Raw genomic sequence first — 26674 nt, forward strand, 5'->3', positions numbered from 1 at the left:
GAGTTCAGATGTCTTCAAAAATTGCTCAGACTGGGATAGCGCAGAATCGGCGCTGGCAGCAGCCACCCCCGTCCACAGCGACACAGCTCCCGCCGGCCTCAGCGGCAGGAACCAGCTTCATCGACAGCGCAACTTCACTCCCCAAGAAGGGCTCCTGCTAATTTTTGGAGTGTTTTTTCCCACACAACTTACTCCAAGATGCAACACGAGCGCAGCAGGGATGAGGCAAGCTCAGCCTGGCATTATCTTGAGTCACAGCCTTCAGCAGGCAGAGCCTAAAGTCAGTCCTCTAAATTCTCCCCTGCAACCTTCAGCCCTCCCTATTTATAGTCCCCTGTCACAAAATTCACACGCTGGAACTACACCTCCCCGCGTGCCCGGCGTTGCCGGGGCACTGGCTGCGCAAGGACCTCAAAGCGCTACGCAAGAATCAATTCACAAAGCTTCACAGGCAGCCGGAGGCGGTCGGGCTGCGGAAGGGGTTTGCGGACGGAGCTGGGAGCGGAGCAGGATGCTGCTAGCAGCTTTGCCCCGCGCAGCGTCCCCGCCGGCCCGGCTGCCGGTCGTGCCGCTGGCCTGCTCCATCGCGGCGCAACACACGGCCGGCACACGGGAGGGACGGCGCAGGGTACGCCAGGACCTTCTGCAGCCCAGCCGCTCCCCTGGATCTCCTCCGGCCGCTCCTAACGTGCTTAGCTACTTAGCAAGCAGTGAGCTAAGTATCGCCGCATGCAGCGACGAGTTTTCCCGGGTTTTGCTTTGCTTGACCTTACCCGTCGGGAAGCTCGGTGTGTCGCCCGGGCCCGCTCCCGGTGACCGTCGCGGGAGGCCACGCGCTCCCCCGGCAGAAGGGCAGCTTCGCTCCCGCCCCGCCAGCACGAGATGCGCAGCTGTGCCCGGGGAGCGCTCCCGTCCCCTGCCCTAGGCTAAGGGTAAGGCTGGCTCACCACACGCATTCATAGCTTCTCGGACCCAAGAAAAGGGTCAGATTTACTGCATTAACACCTCCAGCACAAAGACTACCTGCTTTTCGGGGAACTTACATAACCCAAGCGACAGCAACCAGCACTAACCCAAGGGGTTGTACGCGCCCTGTGCCCATCTGTCACACCTTATCTCCGTACGAATGCAAAAATGCAGGGATGTTTTCCCCCAGCATATTAGCTTTATTAGCATATTAACGCGGGTCCTAAGCTCTTTTGGCCACTTTGCATTTGCGCCGTACTAACAGCAACAGGAAAAAAGAAGCAGAGGCTTTCTCAGCGTGGTAAAGGGCTTCTCTAATCCTGCAGCCTATAGCACCGTGGCAGAAGTTGCTTATAAACCTCTTAATCAAATACGATCGACTCCCTAATGCACATTAAGTGTCTGTGTCCAAAGCAGAGGATAAGAAACTTGGGGAGAAAAGAAGCGCCTGGTTTAAAAAGAAACTAGGAATCCATACACCTTCCTAGCTATAAGCTCCTCAAAGGCTCCAAACCCTGAATTTTTGCAAGATGTGCATGTGCTATTTGTTGCCGAGTCTCGCATCTGCTGGAAGGAGGAGAAATTAATTTCTAAGGATTTCAGGGATGTCAGGCATTTTCTTTTTTAGTGTGACCATAAAGTGGCACAAGCTGTCAGCAGCACTGGCAGTAGTTTAACAAAAAATGTTGACGTTGCCTGGATACTAAGTCCCATTCCTTTCTAGGATTTGCCTGTGTGTCTGCATTTGACAGCAATAACTCCACAGGATTTTAGTTTTTCTTTAATATTGTGGGAGCCCTGCAAATGTCTCTCCTTGCTGAGATCCCTCCTTCTCCCTCCTCCCCTTTTTCGGCTTTGTAAAATGCAAACTAATTCCTTGACCGTAATAAAGCCATAAATAAGAAGCCATAAAAATAGTTTTCTATCCTTCTTTTTCCAAGGTTAATCTTTTCAGTTATATAAGCGCTTTATAAAATAGCATGGAGAAAGTATATGAGAATCTGTTTATGTGATTAAGACTTGGCCCCGTCTTTAGTATGTCCCAGTGACATTTAGTATGTCCCAGTATTTTATGTTTTGCATTTGCCATCGCTGAGGTGCACGCAGCCTTCTCTCTGTGACCTCCGAAGCAGCACACAGCAAAATTTAACATCGTTTTTCACGGGGTACTTACAGGAAATCACCACGCTGGGTATCCATGGGGCCTGGGGAGAAGCAGCATTAACAAGTACCTGCTAATTCTGCATTACAGCGGGTGGATTCCAGATCTCGCTGATGGCAACAGTCCAGCTCCTCCAAAGGGAAGAGAATTCCCCCTCGTCTCTCCCTTGACTGCTGCTCTGCTCCAAATCCGCCTTGTGCCTTAGTGTGCGGAGAAACAGTCCTGGATGCCATTTAGTGAAGTGCTGTAGCGTCTTATTATCTTTTATGGTAAAGAATTTGGAGGGACTTGAGAGAGGGCTTCAGGCAGAAGTGAACGTACAGAATACAGCACAAAACCCTTATTCCTGGCAGCTGGATGACAGAGAATTAACAAACCCACTACAGATCATTTTTCCAGTCAGATCCCTGAAATGCTCCCTCAGCGGAGAACAATATATAGTCACCCTGGTGTTCTGCAGAAGCAGATTTTTGGAGACCTGCAGAGTTATTTTCCAAAGGAAATGATGTGCAGTTTGGATACTTTCTTTTAGTGCAGCTTGTTTTATTTGTTCTGTGTTCCACCCGCTTTGACTACCCAAGCGGGCAACCTCGCCCAGCCCCTTCTCTCCCTCAATAATCGCATCCCAAACACCAAGGCCCCATTCCTGGAGAGCAGGTCTGGGCTCTCTAGTTTTTGGGGGGGAAAAAGCAGACACCCTCCTGCCGTAGCACTCCTGGCTCTACAATCTGACCACCGGTAAAAAATTCACACGGAAAAAACGTAACACTGTCAAAGACGGATAGAAAGCTTGAAGTGCAAGTAAGTTCCCCACAAGATCATGCTTCTTACTTTCAGCTTTACAACTGGAATGGACAAAACAGCAGCAATTTGCAGTGGAAAGAGTGAGGCAGCTGCCTGAACGGGTTCCTTGGGCCACGTGGTGCCGAGGGCTTGTGCTGTCCTCCCACGCCAGCCTCTTGCGGCTGGGAAACGCAAGAGCACTCGTCGTTTGGAAGATGCAGAAGCTGGTAGAGGGAGGCAGCGCCAGGAATGAGCATCTGGCACGCGTAACAAGTGCCCGAGAAAGCGCTCGCAGCCTCCTGCTTGCACCCACTCTCCTCAAATGCAAAACGCAACACGGGAGCAGAAGACCGAAAACTGTGATGCAGGACACCGCAAATCCCGAGCTACACGAGAGTTTCTATCGCCTCTTTAAAAATTATTAGTGGCAGGTAGACGCTGCTTTTTAAAAGGTGAGAGAGGCCCTACTGCCATTCGAGCCCGGCCTTTGTGCTTTCCAAGGCTCTTTCCCAATCGCAGGGAAGAAACACAAGCCAGCCCAGAACAGCTGTGCCCTCTCCTGGCTCTGCCAGCTAAACTATAGCCAAAGTATGTTTAAAGGAAATTGGCCTAATTAAAAAAAAAGGCCGCTCAGTAGGAATTGCTCTGCAACACAGTCGGCAGGGCGGGACGCCGGGGCCTGCAGGGGAGGCGTTAGCTGGCTGGGGAGGATTTTCGCCGCGGTAGCTTTTGGCTGTTCCAGACCAAGGCCCAGACGCTCTGCCTCCAAACTCATACCAAAGCGATGGGTCAGTTTAACAACAGCATGAACCGCCCCCGCCGTCCACTCCCGACCAACGCTAATTATTGGCTTGTTTGTTAGGCTTTCATGCAGCGACTTCGATTGTACAGACTTGTCTTAATAACGTATCCCATGCCAAGAAACTGCAGACGGAGCGAGAGCCGGGCTAAATGTCATAGGGACCCAGGGCCAGTTTCCCCAGCGTTTGCACTCCCCCCACCCTCTCCCTGGTGGCCCCAGCTCCGCAGAAGCTTTCCTGGGTCACCCAGATGGCTGCAGCCCCCCAGGGCTGCCCCAGCCGAGGGCTGCCCCTGCTCCTGCTGGCATCGCTCAAAACCAAGAGACTTTTCCGAAATCTCACCCTCTGCAAGGGCCACAGGCACCTCTCATCACCATCTCCTCAGGCTGGGGACAGTCCTGGAGGAACCACCATCTTCGAGTACCTACCATGGTCTATCCCCTAAAAAGAAAAGTCAGCGAGCAGGGACCATGGCAGGGGGGGATTTTGCCTCCCTTCACCACCCCTGAACTCTGCAGCTGGAGGAAAAAATTAAACTATCATCGCCATGGGGCTGGGAACAGAAATCTGCCTAGCGAAATTTCCCTTGCAGAGAAGCTCCATACCAGACCTCCCACAAATCTAGGAGATTCCCACTCTCTCAAGAGAAACACCTTGAAGTGCTCGTCTTCCAGAGCTTTCTGACTGTATGGATATATGTCACTCATATATGGACACATTACATGGACATGTAAAGGACCCATGAGGAAACAAGACATGTTAAGTTTTCTTGCATTTTTGTACTCCGACAGTTTTTTCACATTCTTGGTCCCTAATGGTCTGGATCTCTGGGAGCATAAATTCACTTTAGTTAAGCAAATTAGAAGGAATTACGGCCCATCACTAAGGAATACCAAAGTGATGGCTTTTAGTTAAATGCCTTCATTTAATTAAGAAAAACGTTAAATCTCAGTTTCTTTCTCAGTCTTTGTTTCTAAAATGAAGAGAACACCAGGGGAAAAATAAAACTTCTGCAACACAGCCAGAATCCGTTACCCCATAGCCATAGCTTTGATCATGTCTCAGAATAATGGAGTATCTCTTCCTGTCTGTCTTCGCTTCCCACTAAGAATTTGCTGATAATTCACATATTTTTTCTGCAGACTAGGCTTCTGATTCAAAAAATTTAGACAGCTGTGCAAACTGGTCTGCACTAATCCCCAGCATTTGCTTGAAAGCTTTCCATGAACGCCAGCGAATGTACAAGATGTCAGATGTGCGACAATCCCGACTATTCACGTCTTTAAGGAGGGAAGGGCCATAATTAGGTTTTGGTCAATGAGCGTGCGTTTGACTGCATAGGAAGTAGGGTTTTCCCCTAGCTCTGAAGCAATAAAAACAACGCTGTAAAACTTAGTTGCCTACACAGGAAATTATTTCTTATTGCTCACTACCTTCAAAATGGTCACATGCAAATATCACAGAAATTGGCCAGAATCTTTCCTCTCTTCTTCTTTTCTTTTTTTTTTTTTTAATTGAAAAGACCCTTTTTTTCAAGTCAGCTGGCTCCCTAGCATTGGTATCTCAGCAAGGATCTACGCTATTAACTTCAGACATCCAAGTTTGGAAACAGTTTCCAATGTGTTCAGAATTTAATGGTCAAAAGTTACCCCACGTAATTCTTCCAGAAAGGCAGTGGTAGTGAATCCGATTAGTTTAATATCCATAGCACAGCAGAATTTGACCTTCCCAGGGGTAGAAGCCACATTTTAATGAGCTCCGCTGCAAGCAGCAGTAGCTTCATCCGGGGAGGAGATGAAAAGATCAGCTAACTGCTCATCTCAGTGCTTCTGCCTATTCATTTTGAAGCTCGCTTTTCCAAACAAGTTTAGGCCAGTGCTGAATGGCAACTAACTGCCAGAGCCTTGCTAAAAACTCTGCACACGGCTACTTCTGTGCCAAAACACTGCTTTTATTACCCGTCTACGTGCCTCGCCCGCCATTCATGCCTTTCGGCTTTCAGAAACCCTTAACACAGCCCCGCACACCACTTCTCTGACAAGCACGAAGACGGCAGGTGCCCAGTATAAAGGACGAACACTTAGCAAATAACGTGGGCTTTTAGACATGGATTTTTCTGCACAGACTGAAGTGACTTTAGGCCGCGGGCACAGCATGCTGCCTCGGTGGGACGGCGGTGGGGAGTCCTCCACGGCTCTAAGGCAGACGAGCGGCTCTTGGGCTCTGCGGGGCACGCGTTGGGCTGGAAAAGCCACTGGAGCACCTACGTAACCACAGACAGTATCATCTGTTTAAGTTACAGTTAAGGTTGCTAAGCGCAATTCACTCACCATTAAACAGATCTGTTAAAAGACCATGAACATTAAGAGCTATGGAAACCTTATACTGAGGTTAAGCAAACACATCTGACACCAAACCTTATGCCCAGCTCACAGAGGCAATTGAGCAGAACCGTTCACAACAACCCCGAAATGAGACGATCAGGATTCACAAATAACGGCATTCGCCGAAGCGCGTGTGAGTAACGGCTTACCTGCACCCAGATTCCCTAGCAGAAGCGAACTGCGTTAGGCCAGGTGCCTCTGTCGATGCAACTAAATGCCTGTATTGATACTGAGGGCCATGGCAAACCTTCCTGGGACTGAGAGAGGAGAACTGGGTTTCCTGAACAAACCTAGAAATTATTGCTGTCGTGCACATCGGAATTAGGGGTGCTTTTAGCCCCTTCTGTTTGAATGTGTGTAAAAGCAAAGGAAAAGAAAGGGTAATAATCAGTCATTAGTATCCTGCTCAAAGTATAAGTCAAAAGCAACTAAAGGCACGCAAGACAGTCCCACCTCTCTCTACAGCAACGATGCTCAGCGGGATGCCCGCAGCAGGGCACCTCTGTTTCACGGTCCCGCCGGAGCTCCCAGGAGCATTCCCGGCCAGGAGTCACGCAGTGCGGCACGGCCGGGCCGAGCTCCCTACGTGCGCCCGTCGCTGTGCTCCTAGGTCTGCTATATCCCCTGGTCATTCACAGCAGTGCTCACGTTTCCGTCTCCACAAGCCCTACACAGCAGGAGATGCTGCAAGGAGCAAACTGCAAGGAAACCCCTCACAATCCATCGCAACTGCCTACGGATAACGTGTCCTCACAGGAAACTTCAAAGCAATTCAGCCAAAAAATTCAGTTACTTTGATGGTTGATCACCAAGACTTTGAGTACTTGTTTCACATACCAGATGCATGTACAGATTAATGTTGTTCAATGATCTAAGATAAGAATTGCTTAAAGATGAGATAGAATAGAGTCCTAAAATGTTGGGTGAATTGTGACAGAAAATGACATAGCAGAAAGCCAAGAAGAAAGAAAAATAATTCCTATAAAAAAAAAGCCCCCCACCCCCAAGACACTGCTTTTGAATCTAGAATAGGAAAGATCCTATTTAGATTTCATAAAACACTTAATGGCCCTATGCCAGAGTCAGCCAACCCTGGAGGGAGGGGAGGGCCATTAGTCTCTTGATCCGTGCTAGAGCTCCCAGGCACATGGACCTCTGCAACCCGACTTTCCAGCAAGGCTCCGTAGGTGTGGTAGTCTAGCTGTTTAGGCAGTTAACATCCACACCCCATCCTCCTGAAAGCGGGCCAAAGGAAAAGCAACCTGCAGAGAACACCAATTAAAGATAATTACCTTTAATGTACAGGGTTGACTTCACTTCAGCAAGGACACCATCCAAAACATTACCCTCAAAATTATGTTCGCTAAAACATTTCTGTTTATCGCAGCTTTACGCTATACTTATCATGAGTTGTCATCTCATTGCCCCATCCTTTGCAGTTTAATCGGTACAGCATCCACACACTGTTACTGTGCAAAACAAATCATCTCACATGCCAGCTTGCAAACTAGAGGTGGTGCTCCTGAGCGTTTTACAGACCCCATCCTGGAGATCCAAACACAGAACAAACTTTGGCGTGCACGAGCCTCAAGCCAATGCACGTATGTGTTCCTGTGACTAATAAGACACTTCTGCAAACCTGAACTGGGTCCTCTGTATAGCGTTGTCCTTCACTTAGTATGTCCCACACTTTGTCAGGGGAACTTCTCAGAAGTTTTGCTTGATTACCAAAACACCTGCAATAACAGTTACTGGCTCCCAACGCACATATCCTTGTATTTAGGATATCTTATTCAAACAAATTTCTTTGAACAGTTTGCTGGTTGGGAGTCATTCATAAAACAATGTCCAAAAAATAGACCCAAGCCTCATTGTCTGCCATCAGTAGAAGACCTTGCCTGTCCTGCTTTTATTTTAAACTAAGAACACGATCTCCAGCTGATGTGTTGATTATTTTAAGCACAATAAAATCCAAACCAGTTAACTCACTAGGCCAGAAAATCCTAAACCAATTAATTTTAAAAAGTGGCATCTTTGTTCTCCCCTGATTTGGACAAAAGCAAACTTGCGAGCTTACTTTAGTCAGATAAAGAGCAGCATGGAAGGACTTAGTTTCATTACGCAGATGCAGAAGTACAGGAATTAGATAAGATCCAATGACGTTAACATACTTTTGGCATTACACAATTTCCACAGCCCTTTCACCTCTGTAAAACTGCAGGTACAACAAGGCTTCACGTTAGGTCTCCTAATCCACTCTGATAATCATTTGACTTAATAATGGTGATGGGGAAAAACAAAACCCTTAACCTGGCACCATGCGGAGCTGTACACTGCAAACGGTGTGCTTTTCACCTCCCCTTGTCCCGGTAACATCCAGTCTGCCTTTAAATTTGCTGTGTGTGCCAAATGGGTCAACAGCTCCATAGCTGGATGACTGCTAGCTGAGCTGCTGGAAGGTGCTCCAGCCACTGACTGAACTGAAATACATGCTACAAGCATTCCTTGCCCACTTCTTGCCTCTCGTAGCGACTACTGGAAGTGACTGCACTGCAGCAGATGAGAAGAGCTCATGTGATGGTTCACACTAGCTCAGACTGACGGGGCTGCCCATGCCTACTTCTCATACAAAGGGGTTGCTAGAAATAGTAGAAACGTTGTCCCTGAAAGTCCACAGAACTAGTACAACTGACATTTACTGCAACAAAAGCTGGACTGGATGTCGAGAGCACTTATCCTGAGAAGTCGTGCTTTTTTCTGTGTTAAAGTTGCTGCCACCACCTTCGCCAAGGACACATTACAAAATCACTACTCATCCCTATTCAGTACCAAATGTCAAAGGCCCTTCTCACGCCCATGGGCTAGTACGGGAGACTTTGAAGGTATTGCACAGACAGAAGTGCTGTCTATCTCCTTTCCCCAGACTACTCAGTCGCTACCAGGCAGGATCACAACCAGGAGCACGGGAGGGCTCCTGGCAGAAGTGGCTGCAGAGCTCTCCTGCCTTGCTTGGAGGTGCCCAGGGCTCTGCTCAACCCGCTAAGGAATCCTGATGGGTCCTGAGGCCTTCCCCATCTGTCCACAGTCCACAGCTTGGCAACCCAAAAGAGGTCTCTGTTATCTTCAGCATCTTCAGACTCAAGCCACAAATGTATGTGGCTTGCGGGCCACATAAGAACTAGGGGCTGCCAGGCTGAGTCTAGAATTTAAGTACTTATTACACCAAATTGTGCACTTTTCTGCCCTGTGAATGGGTTCTTTCACTCCATATTTTCCCAGATCAGAAAACAGATCGATTCAACATTTATCATGTTTATTCAGCCCATTTTTCAGGTATTTTCCATGGACTTTATTTATGAAACAAAACACTGAGAACCTATGATCGAGATATTCTAAATTCAATCTGATACCTTAAGAGATGGATAAAACTGCAGAATCTAGCTACTTATCAAAAAAGATTTGATGCACAATGTGGTCATGACTTGCATTTGCTAAAATTCAGATAAAACAAGGTACTTAATAGAAATTGGGCACCTGAACGTGCTTGAAAATTCGTCCCTACATGTTTTAACGCATTTTTAAACTACAGATAATTAAAGGAAAAACAAGAACAAAAAAATGGTTTACTGAAATTCGATAGCCTGAGACTCCAAAACTCTATCTGTAGCTTTACGGTTGCTTAGATGACTACCCGTGGGGACACAAAGCTGCTTGCACGTGAGCACTGCCCTGCAGACCTCTCTGCTCCATGCAGCCAAAGGCCACCCGCCCTGACAGGCCACCGAGGTTCATCAACCTTTAGAGATGCTCCAGCTGCAGTTTCTATTCCCCCCGCATGCCAGCAACAGTCTCGAAAAGAGCAAATGTACATCTAAGGTCACTGTCTTCTTGTTTATACATCACAAGGAGTAACAACTCAGTTACCAAAAGCGAGTCGGATGGTTTCCGGCACATTCCACAGTTTAAATCGCAGGAAAGAAACAGAAGATGGGGATGAAGCTGGTTCCCAGGTCTGTCCACATATCCTACAGATGAAAGTTAGGGTGAAAAAGCTCCCTTTATTTGCACCATTGCACCTAAATCATTAGTGATTTGAAGAGAGTTTAAAAATTCCTTATTTCCTAGAAAGAGTGGTAATGAATATAGAAGTATATTGAATATATACATACTGAGTACATGTGCACCTATGCACGTTAGGAATAATACTGGCCATGTGAAAACTAAGATGAAATGGGAAACGCACCGAAAGAGCTCTCCAAATAAGGTAAGATAAATCACAATGGGCAGATTTTAGCTGGAAAACCCATCTGCTGCTGACAGCAGATGTCAGTAACTGGCACAGCGGAAATGGTGCTGAGCACGGCTTGTCTTTGTCCACGCAAAGCTGGAGGCAGCACCAGGTCAGCCGCAGCTGTTGACACGTGCTGTCTGCAAAAAGTCATTCCTCGGCTGTAGCTAAGACTGCAAAGAATCGCGTTACTCCCCCTTTCTGCCTCTGGGGGCAAAGCAAGATTGAGAAAGCATATTAGATGCATTTGCGCGCCGGGATTGGAAAACGAGGAAAACCAGAAATAGCCTTGCTCCTTTCCGAGGGTTTTACGCATACGCCATACACGCGTGAGATGCGCTGAGCTGGAGGTGAGGGTGGAAGGGCGCACGCTACGGTAAACCTGTTCCGAAGGGTCACCGGGCACTGCCCGTCCCTCCACAGCCTGCTGCCCTCGCCATGCGTGGCTGGTCCCCCGGGCCGGCACAGGCAGAGGTCCCGGCTGCCATGCAGCGGTCCCCTCTCGTGGTCTCCTGGCCTGTCGCGTCGGCAGGCAGGGGAATTGCGAACACAAGCCGGAAAACTGAAGATGAAAACATCCACAGCTCTCCGACGTCCTGATGCAAATTATAATTGACTTCTCTCTACCGCTGAGCCAAAAGCCGTGAGGGTCAGAGACTGTGGGAAGACTGTATCGGTTTAGTGAAGAGAAACCCAAATGCAGACTCCAGAATGGGTCACGCAGCCAGAGCCCGACGCTACGTGCAACGCCCACGCCTGGACGCTGTCTGTCCACAGGCTGAACTGCTCCGCTGCAAACTCCTACCCAAACGCTGCGAACAGGCAGTAAAATCGGGGGAGAAATCAATTGCAGTCTAAAGCCTGAAGAAAAACTTGAGTACGGCTCTGCCGCGGTTAGGAGGCCTTCAAGGGAGCAGAGCTTAATGTGGCCACATGAAGCCCCATCTCTTCCCTGGGCTATTGGAAATGAGAGCTGCTTGCTCCATCTACGGGTAAAAACTAGTACAGTCACAACCTTTTTTTGCACGGCGCATATTCTAAGCACGACCTGCTCTACCAAAAAAATAAGTTATTAGAATGAATAAGATACATGACAGCCTCTCCTTATCACCTGCATCCTTCTGAGCAAATACTATTTGTTTCTTTGTTACTGTAGCAGCAGGAGTCCTCCTTATGGATTATTTTTTAAGGCACCATGATTAATAGTACTGAATTTCAGAAGGGGGAAAATTATTTCCTAAGAGAAAGGAGAAAATTAAAATTTCACGTTGAAACATTTCCTTCCTCAAATACAGTGCAATTTCATTATTATTCAAACATAACTACTAGCTTTAAGGCGTGTGAAAGCTGGTGGGTGATTTTAAAGTTCTTCAAGCAACCTCTAATTCTTAGCTAATTTATGTTTTGATCCCATCCACAGTAGCCCATTTCAAAGCCTTAGGTCAAGGGAAACGTTTTAATTGATTTCCCTCACTGTTGGAAGAGGCAGCACCAGCAATGTGTCATGATTATTGCTATGACTTTAATTGGGAAGCAGGATTAGAAAATTCCCTGCTGTCCTTCAAAAAGGGCATTCAGCTACCTCCAAGTACAAAGCTACGTTTTTATGACTTAAATTTCATATAACCATGTACTTTTAATAAAATATTAATGGTATTTGATTTTAGCATATCCGCAGGGATAGCTTCCTAATTTCCACTCAGTAACTCGTATATGCACTGTCTCAGAAGCGAGATTTCAAGCAAGACTATGGAAAAAAGTAATCTGAATTGAGCAGATCTTTCTGCATTTATTTCAGATCACCTTAGTTTGCTTCACTGACAGTAAATTCGTGCTAATTTTTATTCTTTGTTAGCATTATACCTACTGATGTGAACTCATAAACAAAAGAAATGCATTTTCTTTCAAGCTGTGCACCCAGAGTTAGTACAGTTTGCACACTTAAAACTCAATAAAGTAGTAGAGCTCAGATCCCAAGCTGTTGGCCCTGAGAGCCGTTAATGCAGCGTTCATCTGCAAACCGAGCAAATCAAAGACAAACTGGAAAGCAGTTCCACAATGCCGATTTCAAACTCACTTTTCACAGCACCTCAGACTTTAATGTACATCTATTACCTCTTCCTTTGTTATTACAGCCTCTGAAATACAATCTCAAGTAAGTTAATATCTGCTCTATAATAGCATCCTGCCAGCTACGTGTCACAAGTACTATTCTAAAATTAGAAAACACCAATCTACTCTTTTTTTTTTCTTACCCAATCTTCTACCAATAATTAAAATGCAATTGCTCAGTGTTCCTTGGCTTTTCACTTGCCCACACTTTCAGAGATAAGTGAAAGTAGGTACCAAGCTTCACATCTCATCTATCTAAATCTCTGCAGGGTGCTGGCAGAAGATGCACGGATTTGGCAGATGCAAGGCGGGCGGTGGGCAGTGCTGGGTAGGGCTGCGCTTCACATACCAGGAGAGTTTCATCTCGCTGTTGGAAGTGGGAATGAAACACATTTGGAGAGAGTTTTATAGTGCGGGGAGCAGCATTAGCAAGTCGTCTGTATAACCGCAAAGCTCAGTTTGTTCGTCCCAAATCCATGTTCATTTTTCAATTATTGGTCTAATAGTGCTGTTTTAACTCAAAAGAAACTTGAGGACAAAGAAATCAGAAAGCTGAGAATTAACTTTAAGAACAGTGCTCTGCAGGAGCGTGCCGCACACCCGCAGAAGGGGCTCAGCTGGCAGCTGCACGCACCTCGTCCCAAAGGACCCAGCAGAGGACACAGCATTCGGTGCCTTTCCAGAGGCGCAACGCTCCGCGCGAAGCCCTAGCGACCAGTTTACCATTTCAAAGCCGTACTTGCAACAAACCTGGAATGGCTAGCAGCTAAGTAAATTTTGTAGGAAGATATTTTTCCTTTCAAGGCAAATCTTTTTTCAGATCAGAGGCATGGGGTTATGACTCGATGCTGCACTGGGCAACCGAGAGGGAAACGAAACAGAGAGGAGCCTTTGGCAATTGCCAAAACAAGCCTTACAATATTAAAGATGAGCAAGTGTTATTAATTTCCAGCCTTACAGTGGAAAATGCTTTAAGCCTTGTGTCTTCAGATCAATTTCTGGTTTAACGTCATCATACCCTAATCATTAATGCCCTTCCTAAACTGCGTATATTCAATAGGCAAAATAACTCAGCTGGGAAAGGAGAAACTGCATGGGAAAGTGAGCCCTTCAAACACCACACATATCCTTTAAAACGAACACAAGCTAGGAAGAAGTTGCTTCCAAGAAAAACAAGGAATACACGGAGTAACAGGTTAGTCTGAGTTTTGAACAATGCGCAGGAGGAGGAAGTGGAGGAAAGACTGGGTGTTATCTAAAATGAAAACAGCAGACAGTTCCTCCACATACTGCTCCAAGACGACAGGGAAATGACTGTAGCATGGATTCGTGTCAGGTAAAGCAAGAAGGAAAACTGGGAACTTTTACTTGGTTCTTTCTCCAGTTGTAGATTGTCTGGATGAAGTGAAAATTTACTAGACAGCAGAAGGGAAAACTCCAGTGCAGCATTTCACAGAATAGCTGAGGCTGGAAGGGACCTCTGGAGGGCCTGCTCCAACCCCTCCCTGCTCAAAGCAGGGCTAACTTCAACTATAGACTGGGTTGCTCAGGGCCTTGTCCAGCAAAGTTTTGAAAATCTGCAAGGGCAGCAGTTTCCCACTCCTCTGGGCCCTGCTGCGCTGCTGCACCACCCACATCAAGGACATTTTTCCTTACGTCTAGCTGCAGTTTCCCTTGGTGCCACCGATGCCTGCTGCCTCCTGTGCTTTTGCTGTGCACTGCTGAGAAGACCCTGGCTCTGCCTTCTCCATAACCCTCTGTTAGGTAACTGGAGACAGCAAAAAGGTCTTCTCCAGGCTGGACAAACCCAGCTCCCTCAGCCTCTCCTCCCACACCATGTGCCCCAGCCACTGAGCATCTTTGTGGCCCTTCACTGGACTTGCTCCACTAAGTCCATGTCTCTCTTGTACTGGGGAGCCCAGCACTAGACCCAGCTCACCAGTACCGAGCAAAGGGCAAGGATGACCTCCCGCGACCTGCTGCCGCCAACACTCTGCCTAATGCGGCCCAGCATACAATGTTCATTTTAATAGCATTAACCCTGTGATAGCAGCTGACCAGCTAGGAAAGCATGCAAGCGTGGCAAGGGCTGCGTGGTTCTGCTGCACTCTCAGTTGCAGAAGTGCTCAAGGAACCCAAGTCTCATTGACCTTTAACACAAGTCTTCCACGCTGCTTTAGAAAATGCTATTTTAATCACTTAGCCTGTGACAATTTTGAGCATGGAGCAGTTAAATACATTTAGAAATGCGTAGCCATGTGCTGGTTTAGTTCTTTTCAGAGTTCTTCAGCTCAGCATCCAAACAGAGGTCTCAGATATCTGGTCTGAGGAGTCTCTGAGAAGTCCTAACACTCAGGAAACGCTGTTAAAACCACAAAGACTTGGTTTTGAATGGAATCTAATCTGTTAACTTAGTGATTCATAAAACATAGGATTCTTCTTTATTTACAAAGTAGTAGAATTCAGAAGTTTTGCCTACAAAAAGCTACATAATACAATCAACAGAAATGTTAACTGTCATAAAGCTCCTGGAGTCCTGAAGAGGCACTGTTAAATCAAATAAAATTCAATTCAATTAAATATAGTAAACCCTAAGAGTGTAATTCATGAACCCTTGTTTAGCATATTCAGAATAAAATCTGTGTCTCTGCATAAGTCTCTGAAAGAGAGCTAAATGATGGAAAAGCACTTGGAAAGGAGGGCTCTGTTTTGCAGAAGACTGCAGAGCGGGAAGAGTTATCAATGCATGAGCTCTCCTGATCATGCCCCTTCCAAGAGACAGTTCCTCCTGCATCAAAAACAAAACAACACAAACACCTAAGCCCACCACAATTCCTGCAACCATCTCTTGAGTAGCAGAGTCATGGATATCTTCTGTTAGCTCAAAAATAGCATGGCCCTGTTCCAGACCTGTTCCTGCTACAGTGACGTGACCTTATCAAAGGATTCTGCTGACTCCTGGAAGATTCTTTTATTTAATATTCTGATGTACAGGCCACCTAGCCAGGATCAGACTTAAGCTTCCAGTCCTGCACCACAGCACTATTTACTTTGATAATTTAGTTAAAATGTCACAAGATGCCTTAGCGATGCAATGTATATCGCTGCTATTCATAGAGCTGCAAGTTCTCTGCGTACTGAATCAGCAGCATATTGACTATGCAACATTTAAGTCTGTCTGGACTATCAAAAAGAGCTTAAATGGACTTTATTTGCTGTCAGGCTTGAAAAAGAGAGGCATGTAATAAAAATGTAGAGAAAAACAAGTGCCCTTGAATAGAAATGATGCTTGCTGTCCACTTGGAGTCTCCTTTCAGAAACACTGCCCCTCCTCCTACTTTCAGTCTCCTGAAGGTGTTTCAAAGAGATGCAAGGACGGCTGAAGATGCCGCTTCAATTAAGTTGTGCCAGAACTCCTAATAAACCTAAATAAAAATCCTCTATGGGTTTGCATAAGTGTTTTTCTGTATATAAGTGCAGAAAAGTCACCATGAATTTGTTCATTCTGATTAAAACCAACATTTTAAAGGGAAAATCTGATGAAGAAAAATGAGAATATTCCTCTTCATAATATTTATAAGTCACAGAAAACTATCGTCACATTGCAGTAAAATATCAGCCAAATTAGCTTATCCAGCACTTAGATATACGCATCATTAATGCTGTACCTACATTGTCAGAGAATGTTTGGCAAAATTTACCACTGAGTTATTTCTTCTGTTCACATCATGGAAAACATTGTAGTCTGACAATCCAGCATCTTCAGCAGTATGATATTATTCCTCTTCTTTTCCCCTGTAACTCATTCCCCTTCCTATGTGCACTATCCCCTAAGCAGAGCTGACACACCTGTTTGTAGACCTGCGCTATGAACATTTATTCAGTGAGGAAGTTTAAAAACCGTAGCAGTTCCTTGACCCTGCTCACTTCAGAGTCCCAGAAGTAGTGTGTTAGCCCACGGGCTACTGAAGGGGCAAAATCTATGCCCAAAATAAAGGAGGCAACTGCTGTGAAACCATGAAACTCCCACTCACAGGACAGCAGGATTTCTAACCAAAGCTTTGAAGCATGATTTCCCTCTTCAGCCCCGTGTAGTTGCCCGCGCATGGGAAAATGCCACCCTGCAGAAGTCATCCCCTAGTTGGCAGCCAGCATGTCAGAACCTGAAAACACACGGTCAGTGAAAGCGATAATGAACAATTAGCACATGCCTCATCTGCACTTACTTCACTACCGCAGGTAAAGAATGGGCCAAGCCCAGAGGTACTGTGTATCTTCCTGAAATAACATGAGCAATTTCTTACTTTTTCTTGATCTGCAGAAAAACTTGATGCCCCCAGGAGAGGTAGACGGGTTAGAATTGGGGGAGGACTCTTTGGAGGAGGACCTGAAGATCCCACTGAAGCTCATGCGGCGTGGGGAGCGTGGGGGAGACTCCTGGTATGGGAAGGGGAACACTGTTTTGGGTGAGCCGGGGCTATGCTTAGACCTCACTGGGGCAGAAACAGGGCTGGAAGGTCGGTTCTGGAGCCCTTTTGAGAAAAGGCCTTTTGAAGGGCTGCCTGTAGAGTAGCTTTCTTCCACCTGAGGAGGAGAGAAAAAGGAAGAAAAAGAAAAAAACGCCATTAATTCAATTCAACTTGTGCCATTAGGTTTTCAGAATTTGCCTCAACACAGTCAACTCTCGTTTATCTGGGCCGTGGGTTAGCCAGACCTCACCTTCCCCAATATCTGCCTGTACTGACATGTAAGATACCACGTGTCTAGGCTACCTCTTGGGCTCCGTGCTGCCCACTGCTGTTGGGCACTGATGCCCTGAATTTTACATAAAAATCCAACCTATCCACATATATTTTGTATTAATCAGGATTTTCTTTACTGGTTTTATTTGCCACACATCTCTCTCCCTCTTCCTTCCCTGGAAAACCGAGAGGTGACTGGCATCCCATTCAGGGCAATGAATGATCCTCCTTAAATGAAGGCAGTGCCTTGACGTCTTCCTAGTGAATTTACGTACCCATCTATGGCACTTAAATCTTCATTGCACAGCATGCCACAGCACAGATGGCACAAGTGCCCAAGCTGCCTGACAGGTCTATACAACGCCGGACAGAACCACACAGGGATTTTAACTCCAGCCCCAAAATAGTGGTGATACTCCAGCTCATCAGCCCAGCCTCCAGCTTGGGTATGACCTTCCTACCTGCTGTATCTCTTTCGGGACCTGCGCTGGCTTCCCAGCTAGCCGGAGTATCTGTGCACAACACAGCACTGCACTGTGTAGGCTTGGCGAGCGGGAGGGGGCAAAATCCCAAAAAACAAACGAGAAAAGGAGCAAAGATGAAATTCTCCCCACATACGATTTACAGAAGCCTACTCAAACCGCCGTGGGATTTACTTGTGCACGGGCTGTAGGCAGAGCTTATTTCCTTGCAGATGCACAAAATAGTTTTGTGGGCATGAAACTTCTTTTTCATCTGGGGTCACCTCTCATGAATGCAAGACTTGCTTGTGGAAAAAGGGAGCAGCAGGTTTCAGGCCTGCTGTGAACATGTAAGCAAAGGCTACGTTTTACGTGCACGAGATGTGCTGAGTTTCCAGCCCTCTGCACGCCTGCTCCTCTATTCCCAACCATGCAAAACAAACAAGGAGGTATGGAGCAGAGAACCGCACATATCTGAGAAAACGCCAGGTACACATGATATGTGCTATTCCAGTTAGATAAGAGTGTTGTTGCCATGGGAGTCAAAGGACACATGGAAGACAAGGTTTGTAAGGAGAAATAATGACATTTATTAGAACGACTTAGATAAAAGAATAGATGAAAGAACAGAAAACCTCTTGGGTGCACATGCCCTCTTTCAGGTCAGTAAAGGGCTTGTGGATGTAAACTCAACTGACTGATTCTGGCTGGGTTAAAAACAGATAAGCAGTTAACTCCCCTTTCAAATCTTGCCTTGCATGCCCAGCCCCAGCTCCAAGCCATACTTGCAGAAATGCGCAGCAGCAGCACGACGGCCAAGTAGCGGCTCCCCCTGTACCACGGGACCTCACTTCTCGCAATCCTTTCCCTCCCCTGCACGTGCGCTGTGGACCGGCTGCTCTTTCCACGTGTGATGGGACAGATCAACCACAGAGCTGAGTGTGACCTGCTGTGGGGGAGCTGTGGAAGGGCCTGCAGAGAGCACGGTGCCTCGCGAGAGGTGGTGTTCAACCTAGGCGGTCACTATCCCTAGTACACAATCCCACAATATTTGTGAAACACAATCTCAGCAATATTTGCTCTTTTTCACCAGCAGGAGACAAGCAGTCACCCTCAAGGGGAAATACTGGGAGGGATAACCAGTTCTAACAGAAGCCCTGTGTGAAAAAACGCAACAACAGATGCTTGACAGCATCCATCGGGGATGAAAGAGAAGCAGCGTTGCATGCTTACGCCTTAGGAAGCGGAAGTTCATCTCCCAGCTCTGTCACAGATTCTCTGGACAATCTTGAAAACTCACTTGATGAGTTTTCACATCTATTCTGTCAGGAGGCCAGTATCTCCTTTATTCCCATGATAAGTCCTCTGGCACGCGGACCGTCTCCTGGTGAGTATTCATCACGAATAATAGGGCACAGTCCCTCAACTGAGCCCTGGAATAATTACCGCATTATAAATAAATTGATAAACAAATTGCACATTTATCATGGGCAAATAGTCTCAAAGTAGTAACTTCACAAACACCCATTATCTTTCCTAAAATATCCTCTCTAAATCATCCGAACCTACTCCCGTATTGTTTTCCTCGCAACTCCGCAGTCCAGGAGACAACCAAGCAACACAACAGCACCTCCTTTCGCTGGCGATTTAAATAGGCCTTTTGCCAAATCCGCTGCTTGAAAGTTGGGGGCAAGAAGTGCATTTTCAAGTTCATTATTAACTATAATACAAACCTGCCACTACTACCGTAATTTAGGACTGTTTCAAGGAGGGTAATTTCATTATAATTTTTCCTGAGGTGACAAGCCATGAAATCTGTGCAGCGAAGAGAAGGAAGGCATTTTGGTGCCATCTTCAATATTTCCTGCATCTTTTGGTGTGTGCTTATCTAGTTATAGCAAAATACTCACGAAAGACACTTTTAGACACTTTTCCAAAACCTGTGGAAATGTGCTAAAGCAATTCCAGAAACGTAAAATGTCAAAGAACATTTGTCAAATAATTGCAGCATGCCCTGTAAGTACAAGTCAGACGTAAAAGCAAATTGTGCTCAAAATCTGTACGGGAGCAGCGGGATGTTTTTATTTATTGCAATCACAACCAGTTACTTCCTCCTCCTCACGCTAGGCAGGAGAATTAGCTAATTGTCTGAGCAGCAGGGGCACACTGCTAAATACACATGTGCCTACTCCTAAATTAAAGGAAATTACTACCACGAGCTCTTCCCCAGCTATTCTGTATGTTAATTATACACCAGTTACACCATCAAAGATGATAAATACCTGTGATTTTATTTTCGGAATTACAACAGTATTTCCTTCGTGGAATATTATTTGAAGCTAATAGACTACAAGTTTTAAAAGATGATTAGGCACCTCTACAAGTAAAAGCAACAGCAACAACAGTTAAGTTAGCACAGCATATATAAAAGCCAATAGGAAGGCAATATGAACATAAATATATATGAATATGATTATGAATCTAAAAGGCAATATGAAATTTCATGCCTCAGCTGGGAATGCAGAAAAATCTCTGCTGAGGTATAAACTGCACAATCTCACGCAGACACGACATAATGACTCCAGCAGTGGTGCTGGAAGAAGGTTACAGAGCTGGATGGATCATCAGCTGCTCTTCATGCTTTTTCGATTCATTTCCTGAATTTATTACTGGCAGGTGGGCACAAAACTCCCATATGCGCTTTTGAAATACAACTATTTTCCCAGCTGTGTTGTAGAGGCCAAAAAAGTATCGCAATGTAGTTCCCCACACTAATGACCCTTTCACATCATCTTGTGTTAGTGCAGGAAAACCAGCACAGCGAGAATGAGCAGACATATGAAACACACCTAATAAATACACGTGGTGGTACGGCTCTTTGATCCTGACTGGATAATTAGGCTTTCGGAGATAAGTAATCCAAACAAACAATTAAAGTACAACACACATCAATGCACAAATGAGGTCTAATCAAACAAATTGAAAAATTACCCTGAGTACTATGACAGCTCACCTTATAAAAAAAAAAAACACAACACACACACACACAAAACATCCCTAGTGTTGGCTTTATGGAGAGCATATAGAGGAACTTTGAGCTCTATGTCTAGGTGTGGATCCCCTAAACCTTAAAACTGCTTACGCCGGAAAGACGGAAATCTCAGCTCTAAGTGTACGTCTATAGAGAATACTGCCAGAAATAGCCCTAAATGAGCAGACAGGTAATGGAGGAGTATGAGAATGTCAATGCAACTCCACGCAGTCTGACGCAATCTGCTTCTCAGTAAGGTTAACTAACCAAGCTCAGATCAGTTGTATTATTTCTAGTGACTGACTTGGCTTGTTCAAGGCCAACCCAGTTATCTTACATAGCGCTGAGTAAGTACATCCTAAAATGCTGTAAGATGCTATCAATTGTGCTTTGAAGCATGAAAGGCTTGTCGGTTAGGATCAGGGAGAACTTAGCTCTGCAGTAGGACCTGAACCATCTTACACAAACTCCTACGAAACACGCAGAACTGGCCACTGCTGAAAACAGAAGAAGGGGTGTCTTACACTGCTTGACGTCTTGCACACGTACTTTCAAATTTGGAATGATAGGTAAAATGATAGCATGGCATGTGCCCTGCTCTGGGCATCTCTGGAAGGTTTCAACTCAGGAAAAAGCATCCCCAAAGCTCCCCTTCGCCATTTCACCTGGGTGCAGGAATATTTCTCTCTTCCTCATCCCCTCTGCCTTGCTCACAACTATACACATTATTGACACAAACCATCCCGTGATGGGCCAGCAAAGCCCCATCGTCTTTTCTACCCATCGTTTTAAACAGATAAACTCCTAGATGACAAAACGCTGGCATAAACCGTTATCAGCCCCGGACTACGCACTAGCAGGGAATGAAACACAGCTGGATGCAGCCTCAAACTGCCCTGCAGTTGTCCAGCCCTGCGAGCCCACTACCCGAGGTGGATTTAGCCTGTATTGTGAGCACTCCCCACACTGCCTGGGCACAGAGATAGCACCAGCCAGAGACAGCCCCAGGCTGCATGTGGCCACTCTGCTCCAGTGGCTGCATGAGTTTAGCTGTATGACAGGAGCCGTGCCAAAGCCCCTCGCTCCAGGGCCAAAAGAACGGTCCCTGACCTGTTTTATTTACTACTACTATAGATATATCCTGAGTGAACAACCATGTATCTTGTGCTGTTAAGATTCAACCATTCTCAAGGCCATCCAGATCTTCCTGTAGAAGGTCCTTCCCTATGTCAGCCCAGAGAGGAGCTGTAGGTACGTCCCCGGAAAGACGGAAAAAACCTTCTGTCTGCATCATCAACAAATTTCATTAGCATGCTTCTGGTTTTCGTCTCAGCCATACTGGCAACGACCAGTCCTAGGAACGAGCTTAGGGAAACTGCACTAGTGCTATCCTTCCACCCACCAATATCAGCAGGCCATCTTTCCCTTTAAGTGCATTTTTATCTAACTCATAACTCTTCAGTTTATCTTACAAAAAAGACTGGAGTGTACTACATTTAATCACTACCACGTGATATTCCCAAATGCAAAGTGCTAAGAGACCAAACTGTTCATACTTTGCCACAAACTAGTCCCTCGTCATCCACACGCCATCCATCTCAGTCCGGCCTCCTCTCACTCCCTCACAGAAGTCTCCCCAACTTCGTAATTTGCTTTCCTCTGCTGTGTTACAGATCTGATCCCTCCTCTCTGTTTTACGGTGTAAAGTCCTCCCTGTGAATCCATTGCTGCTCCCAACCTAGAGGTTAAGAACCACGTAACTGCGGGAAAGGGAAGTGTCCTACCAAACACAGCTGTCTAGCTCCTGCCCGAACCACCTTCCCGGGTGTCGTGGGATTCACAGTGCTCTGTATTCCTGAAAAATCTCTGGCTCCGATTCGGCTTCTTGTGAATTTATATTCGCCTTCAGAACAGTTTGGAAAAACTGTCTTGAACAGGGAGGCGCTCAAACTAAACAGCCTTTCAAAATGCTTCTAAATTTAAGTTGAAGTTATTAAATGTTCCTGAGCTCTCCTCCTTTTCTCTCTAATTTTGAATAGTTAGGACATTTATGGAGCACTTGAGGTTTGTTTTGCTTCTATAACAGCGAGTTATTTGACCTTTATTATGCCTCTCCACTTAAAAAAAAAAAAAAAAAAAGGAGAATAACAGAAGGAGAATCACCTCCCACCATCCTTGACAGGGACAGTAAACACAATTAGAGACGATACACCAGATAGAAGTCTGCACTTATTTCCTGCCCTGCCACTGAATCTCAATAAAAAAGCTCTTTGATAAACTTAATTGGATGATTCTCTCATTCTGGGGGAATAAAAGAGCTCATAGAATCATAAGAGCTGCCCTGATTAGGCTGAAAGATAACGAAGGACATACGCTCCCAGGCACCGTGTGGTTACATTGGCCACCATTAGCATCCTCTGTTCCGCATGAGCAGGAACGACTGAGACGATAGAGTATGTTACAGGATCAGAGACATCACTTCCCAAAATCAAAATACAATGACACTTATCAAAATTAAAATACAATGCGATGAGGCTGGCTGATGCGGGAGGCTACGAGAGCGCCCCGCGCTGCCGTACAGACGGCCGGCAGGACTGCTCGCAGGCAGGAGCACGCTGGAGGTAAGGCAAAGAGCAAGGAAGCTTACGGTGCTGCTGGGTCTGGGTGAGAGCAAGAGGCTCCCGGCTCCGCTTCCTAACCTCTACCTCTGCATCGCATTTATTTCAAAGCAGCAGATGGGAAGGGGCCACCCACACAGCACGGCAGTGGTCATCGCTCATGCCCTCCCACCGAGGCTTGCTGCATCCACGGCCCACGCTGCCGGTGCCTCGTATTGCAGCTCTGGCACCGGCCAGGATACACTCCCCATCCTTCCTGCTGAAGCCAGTTCACTGAAAGAAATGGAAAATTAAAAGGCTGGGAAGAATAAACCAAAGGGAGATTTATTTGGTTATCCAGGAACAGGGGACCTAAAAACTGGAGAATTTTTGTTTCTCCTCCCTGTTCCAAGGGTTGCTTGCGCAGTTCCCATTTATGAGTCACTGGACAAAGCAGAAAAACAATGCTGGGACCAGAATCAGTCCTTCAATATGGGAGTCATTCCTCAGTTCTTTTTTGATTCTGGTTCATCAAGATTTTCCTTCTTTATTGACAGCAGAACTGCAAGACAGTGCCAAATGCACTGGTAACACAGCCTACTTTCTGCCCTGTTCCTTCATTTGTACATCCAAAAAACCAAACTAATCCTTTAGCCACAGCATCATATCCAGAATCCATGTAGAGCTGATTATCTACCGTTACTCTCAAAACCTAATCGAAGCCTTGACAGACTTCCTAGAAATAAAGTTTACATCATTTGTTCCTAGGTGTAACTCATCCCAATTTGGCCCAACAAAAATGGGCTCTGCTTGCTTGCAAAATGAGTTTTAAGTGATTCAGGTCATCCTGCACTGGCGAGTCTCCTGTTCGTTATTTACCACTGCCTTCCACTCTCACGTTTGTACAAACTCTAAATGCTTAAGACTATAAAGTCTATATTTCTTTCAAATCACTGATAAAGTATTATATGGTATAGCAACAGAATGTTTTGTCTGCCTAGAAACAAAATTTCCACTGATCTCCACAGTCCCAATTTACTTTATCAGCTCTGTTTTAATCCACTTGATAGACTCCATGTTTATTTAGTATCATTCTAGTTTCTTAAATCAAAGCATCCTGTAGTACTGATTTTATATGCATGTGACACCAATTCTATTACACTTTTCATCCAAATTTATAATTTCATTTAAAAACCCAAATTTGTTCAATGAGCACCATTTGTCATTAACTCCCATGAAAATGAGTCTATTGTAACGGCATCATTAATTATCCAACATTAGATACTTCATTATTTTGCCCAGGACTAATGTTAGACTGACAAACCTTTAAATTATCCTAACTGCAAACATTTTGAATATTAACGCAATAGTAGCTTTTTCACAGTCTTTTGGAACCTCATTTCTGCTCCAAGATTCGTTCATAATCAGGACCAGCCTGTCAGGGAAAGCCCTGCCAGTTATTTCAAAACTGTTTTATCTGAGTTACTTGGGTCTAATTTTAAAATTTCTAGCTTCAGGACCTTCTATTTTGAATACACTTAACTCATTAGCAGGACAGAGTCATGACTGTCATCCAAGATAAACATCTCACCTGCTTTTTCCCCATGTAGAGAAAAGAACTTTTAATGAACACTTCTTTTCTAAACTTTCTTTTATATTTTATGACAATTCTATTATTTCCATAAAGCAATGAATCAATACTGTTCTTCGTATTTCTTTTCTTTTTCCTACCCCCTCCTCCATATATATTTTGTAAGTTGTCACCCTGTGGACAGTTTTGTTTTCATGTCATTTTCTTCTCTAAATCATTCACAATCCCTGGCTTCCAACCAAAAGCAATGACCAGTGGTTTGCTGTAATTTCCACATCTCATCCTGTAATCTACATTTGAGAGGAAGGATCTATAAGCATTCAGGGTGTTACTACCTCTAAAACCAATAATGCCATTTTTGGTACAGCGGGGCGCTCATCACTGACCACTCTCCTGCCACACCAGACTCGCTCTCTGTTTTCTTCTTCCTTATCATTCACGACTCCCCTGGCCTCTGCAAGGCCCCTCTTCCACTGTCTTTTTCCCGGACTGAAGAGTTCTAGTGTATTTAATTGCTTCTCGGCTCCCGGTTGTGCCTGTCTGTACTGCTGTATTTAGTTATCCTCTAAGGTCCTCCTAAGAAGGATTCAGGCCATTTCAGGACAGTGCTAGCTAGGAGCACTGGCCAGTCAACAATACCAGCTGTTTTGGAGGAAGCCACCAGCACAAGTATTAATGTACCTGGTCAGGATACAGGAAGGCACGGAGTTATCTACCACAGGAACAAGAGCTACAAGAGCTACTTATATGCATCACATCATGCCAAAACCTTCTACACAAGAGTCTTCAGGGTAGCATATTGCACTCTCCACTTTGAAGAGAGAAAGGGGAAAACTGAAGCTCCCTATTCCCTTCCTGTCATCAGGTCATAAAAGAAGGAAGAATACATTACTTACTGCTCATAATAATAACTACATTAGAGATAAGTGATTAAGGCGCTCAACCTCAGGAAATGTGTGCCACATTACCATCACTGCCAAAAAAATCCTATCTGAACCTGAGCAAATAATTTTTTGCACTTCAGTTGCCTAGTTGTGTAATGAGGTTTATTATCATAGGATAATAATGAGAGACACTTCCATGGTCAAGTGATGAGAATCTTTGCAAAAAATGTTAATACAGTTTCTAAAAGCCTGTCACAAGGACCAGCCAAATTAAATTAACGGCAGATCAGAAAGACAGGTTGTGAAACGCTCTCCTCCAGCTTGATCTATAGCCCAGGCAATAGAGAAGCTAAGTGCAAAAAGAGAGACACCCCTGATTAACTGCTACTCTCCAGCATGAGGGGTAAACAGAAAAATCATGCTACTAATGAAATATTGACTTTTTTATACACAGAACTTAAACATTAAACTGTGGTTTCAAACTTGAACAAAAGAAAACTATTTAACCAGAAAGTGAACAGTAACTCAGGCACTTTTTTTCTGTAGCCTCAGCAGGAATGGGCAAACTTAGAATTACATAAAATACTGCAGTCTGATGCAAGTCATCATTCACCAACTGCAAAGATCCCATCCTTCCCATTGAGGAGAAAAGTGAAACATAGGATGAGAGGCATGGCAATGGATTTTACTGGATGATCTTATCAGAAGTTGGGCTTAGTCACCTGGTCTCTTACCACTTTATTGTATGTGTTGAACAGGGATCTAAATACAATGTTAGAAAAAACTCTGGATCTCACATGCTCAATCAAAAAAGTTTTAAAAAGCAATTTCAGATGTCAAGCCCCCCTCTGGCTATTCCAAAGTGAATCCCAC

At 45.4% G+C, this 26674-nt stretch overlaps 1 protein-coding gene across 4 annotated transcripts in view; it reads right to left on the reverse strand.

The window, feature by feature from the left end:
* PRKAG2 (protein kinase AMP-activated non-catalytic subunit gamma 2) overlaps positions 1-26674 on the reverse strand; it is a 228254-nt gene that overhangs the window by 128603 nt on the left and 72977 nt on the right. For all 4 annotated transcript variants that reach the window (XM_064505725.1, XM_026096918.2, XM_064505724.1 and 1 more), the window contains one exon: positions 16800-17079. In XM_064505725.1, the coding sequence (XP_064361795.1) occupies positions 16800-17079 (280 nt within the window). The remainder of the gene's footprint in view (positions 1-16799; positions 17080-26674) is intronic.

This window comes from Dromaius novaehollandiae, chromosome 2 (assembly GCF_036370855.1).
Source record: "Dromaius novaehollandiae isolate bDroNov1 chromosome 2, bDroNov1.hap1, whole genome shotgun sequence".
NCBI classification, from domain to species: Eukaryota; Metazoa; Chordata; class Aves; order Casuariiformes; family Dromaiidae; genus Dromaius; species Dromaius novaehollandiae.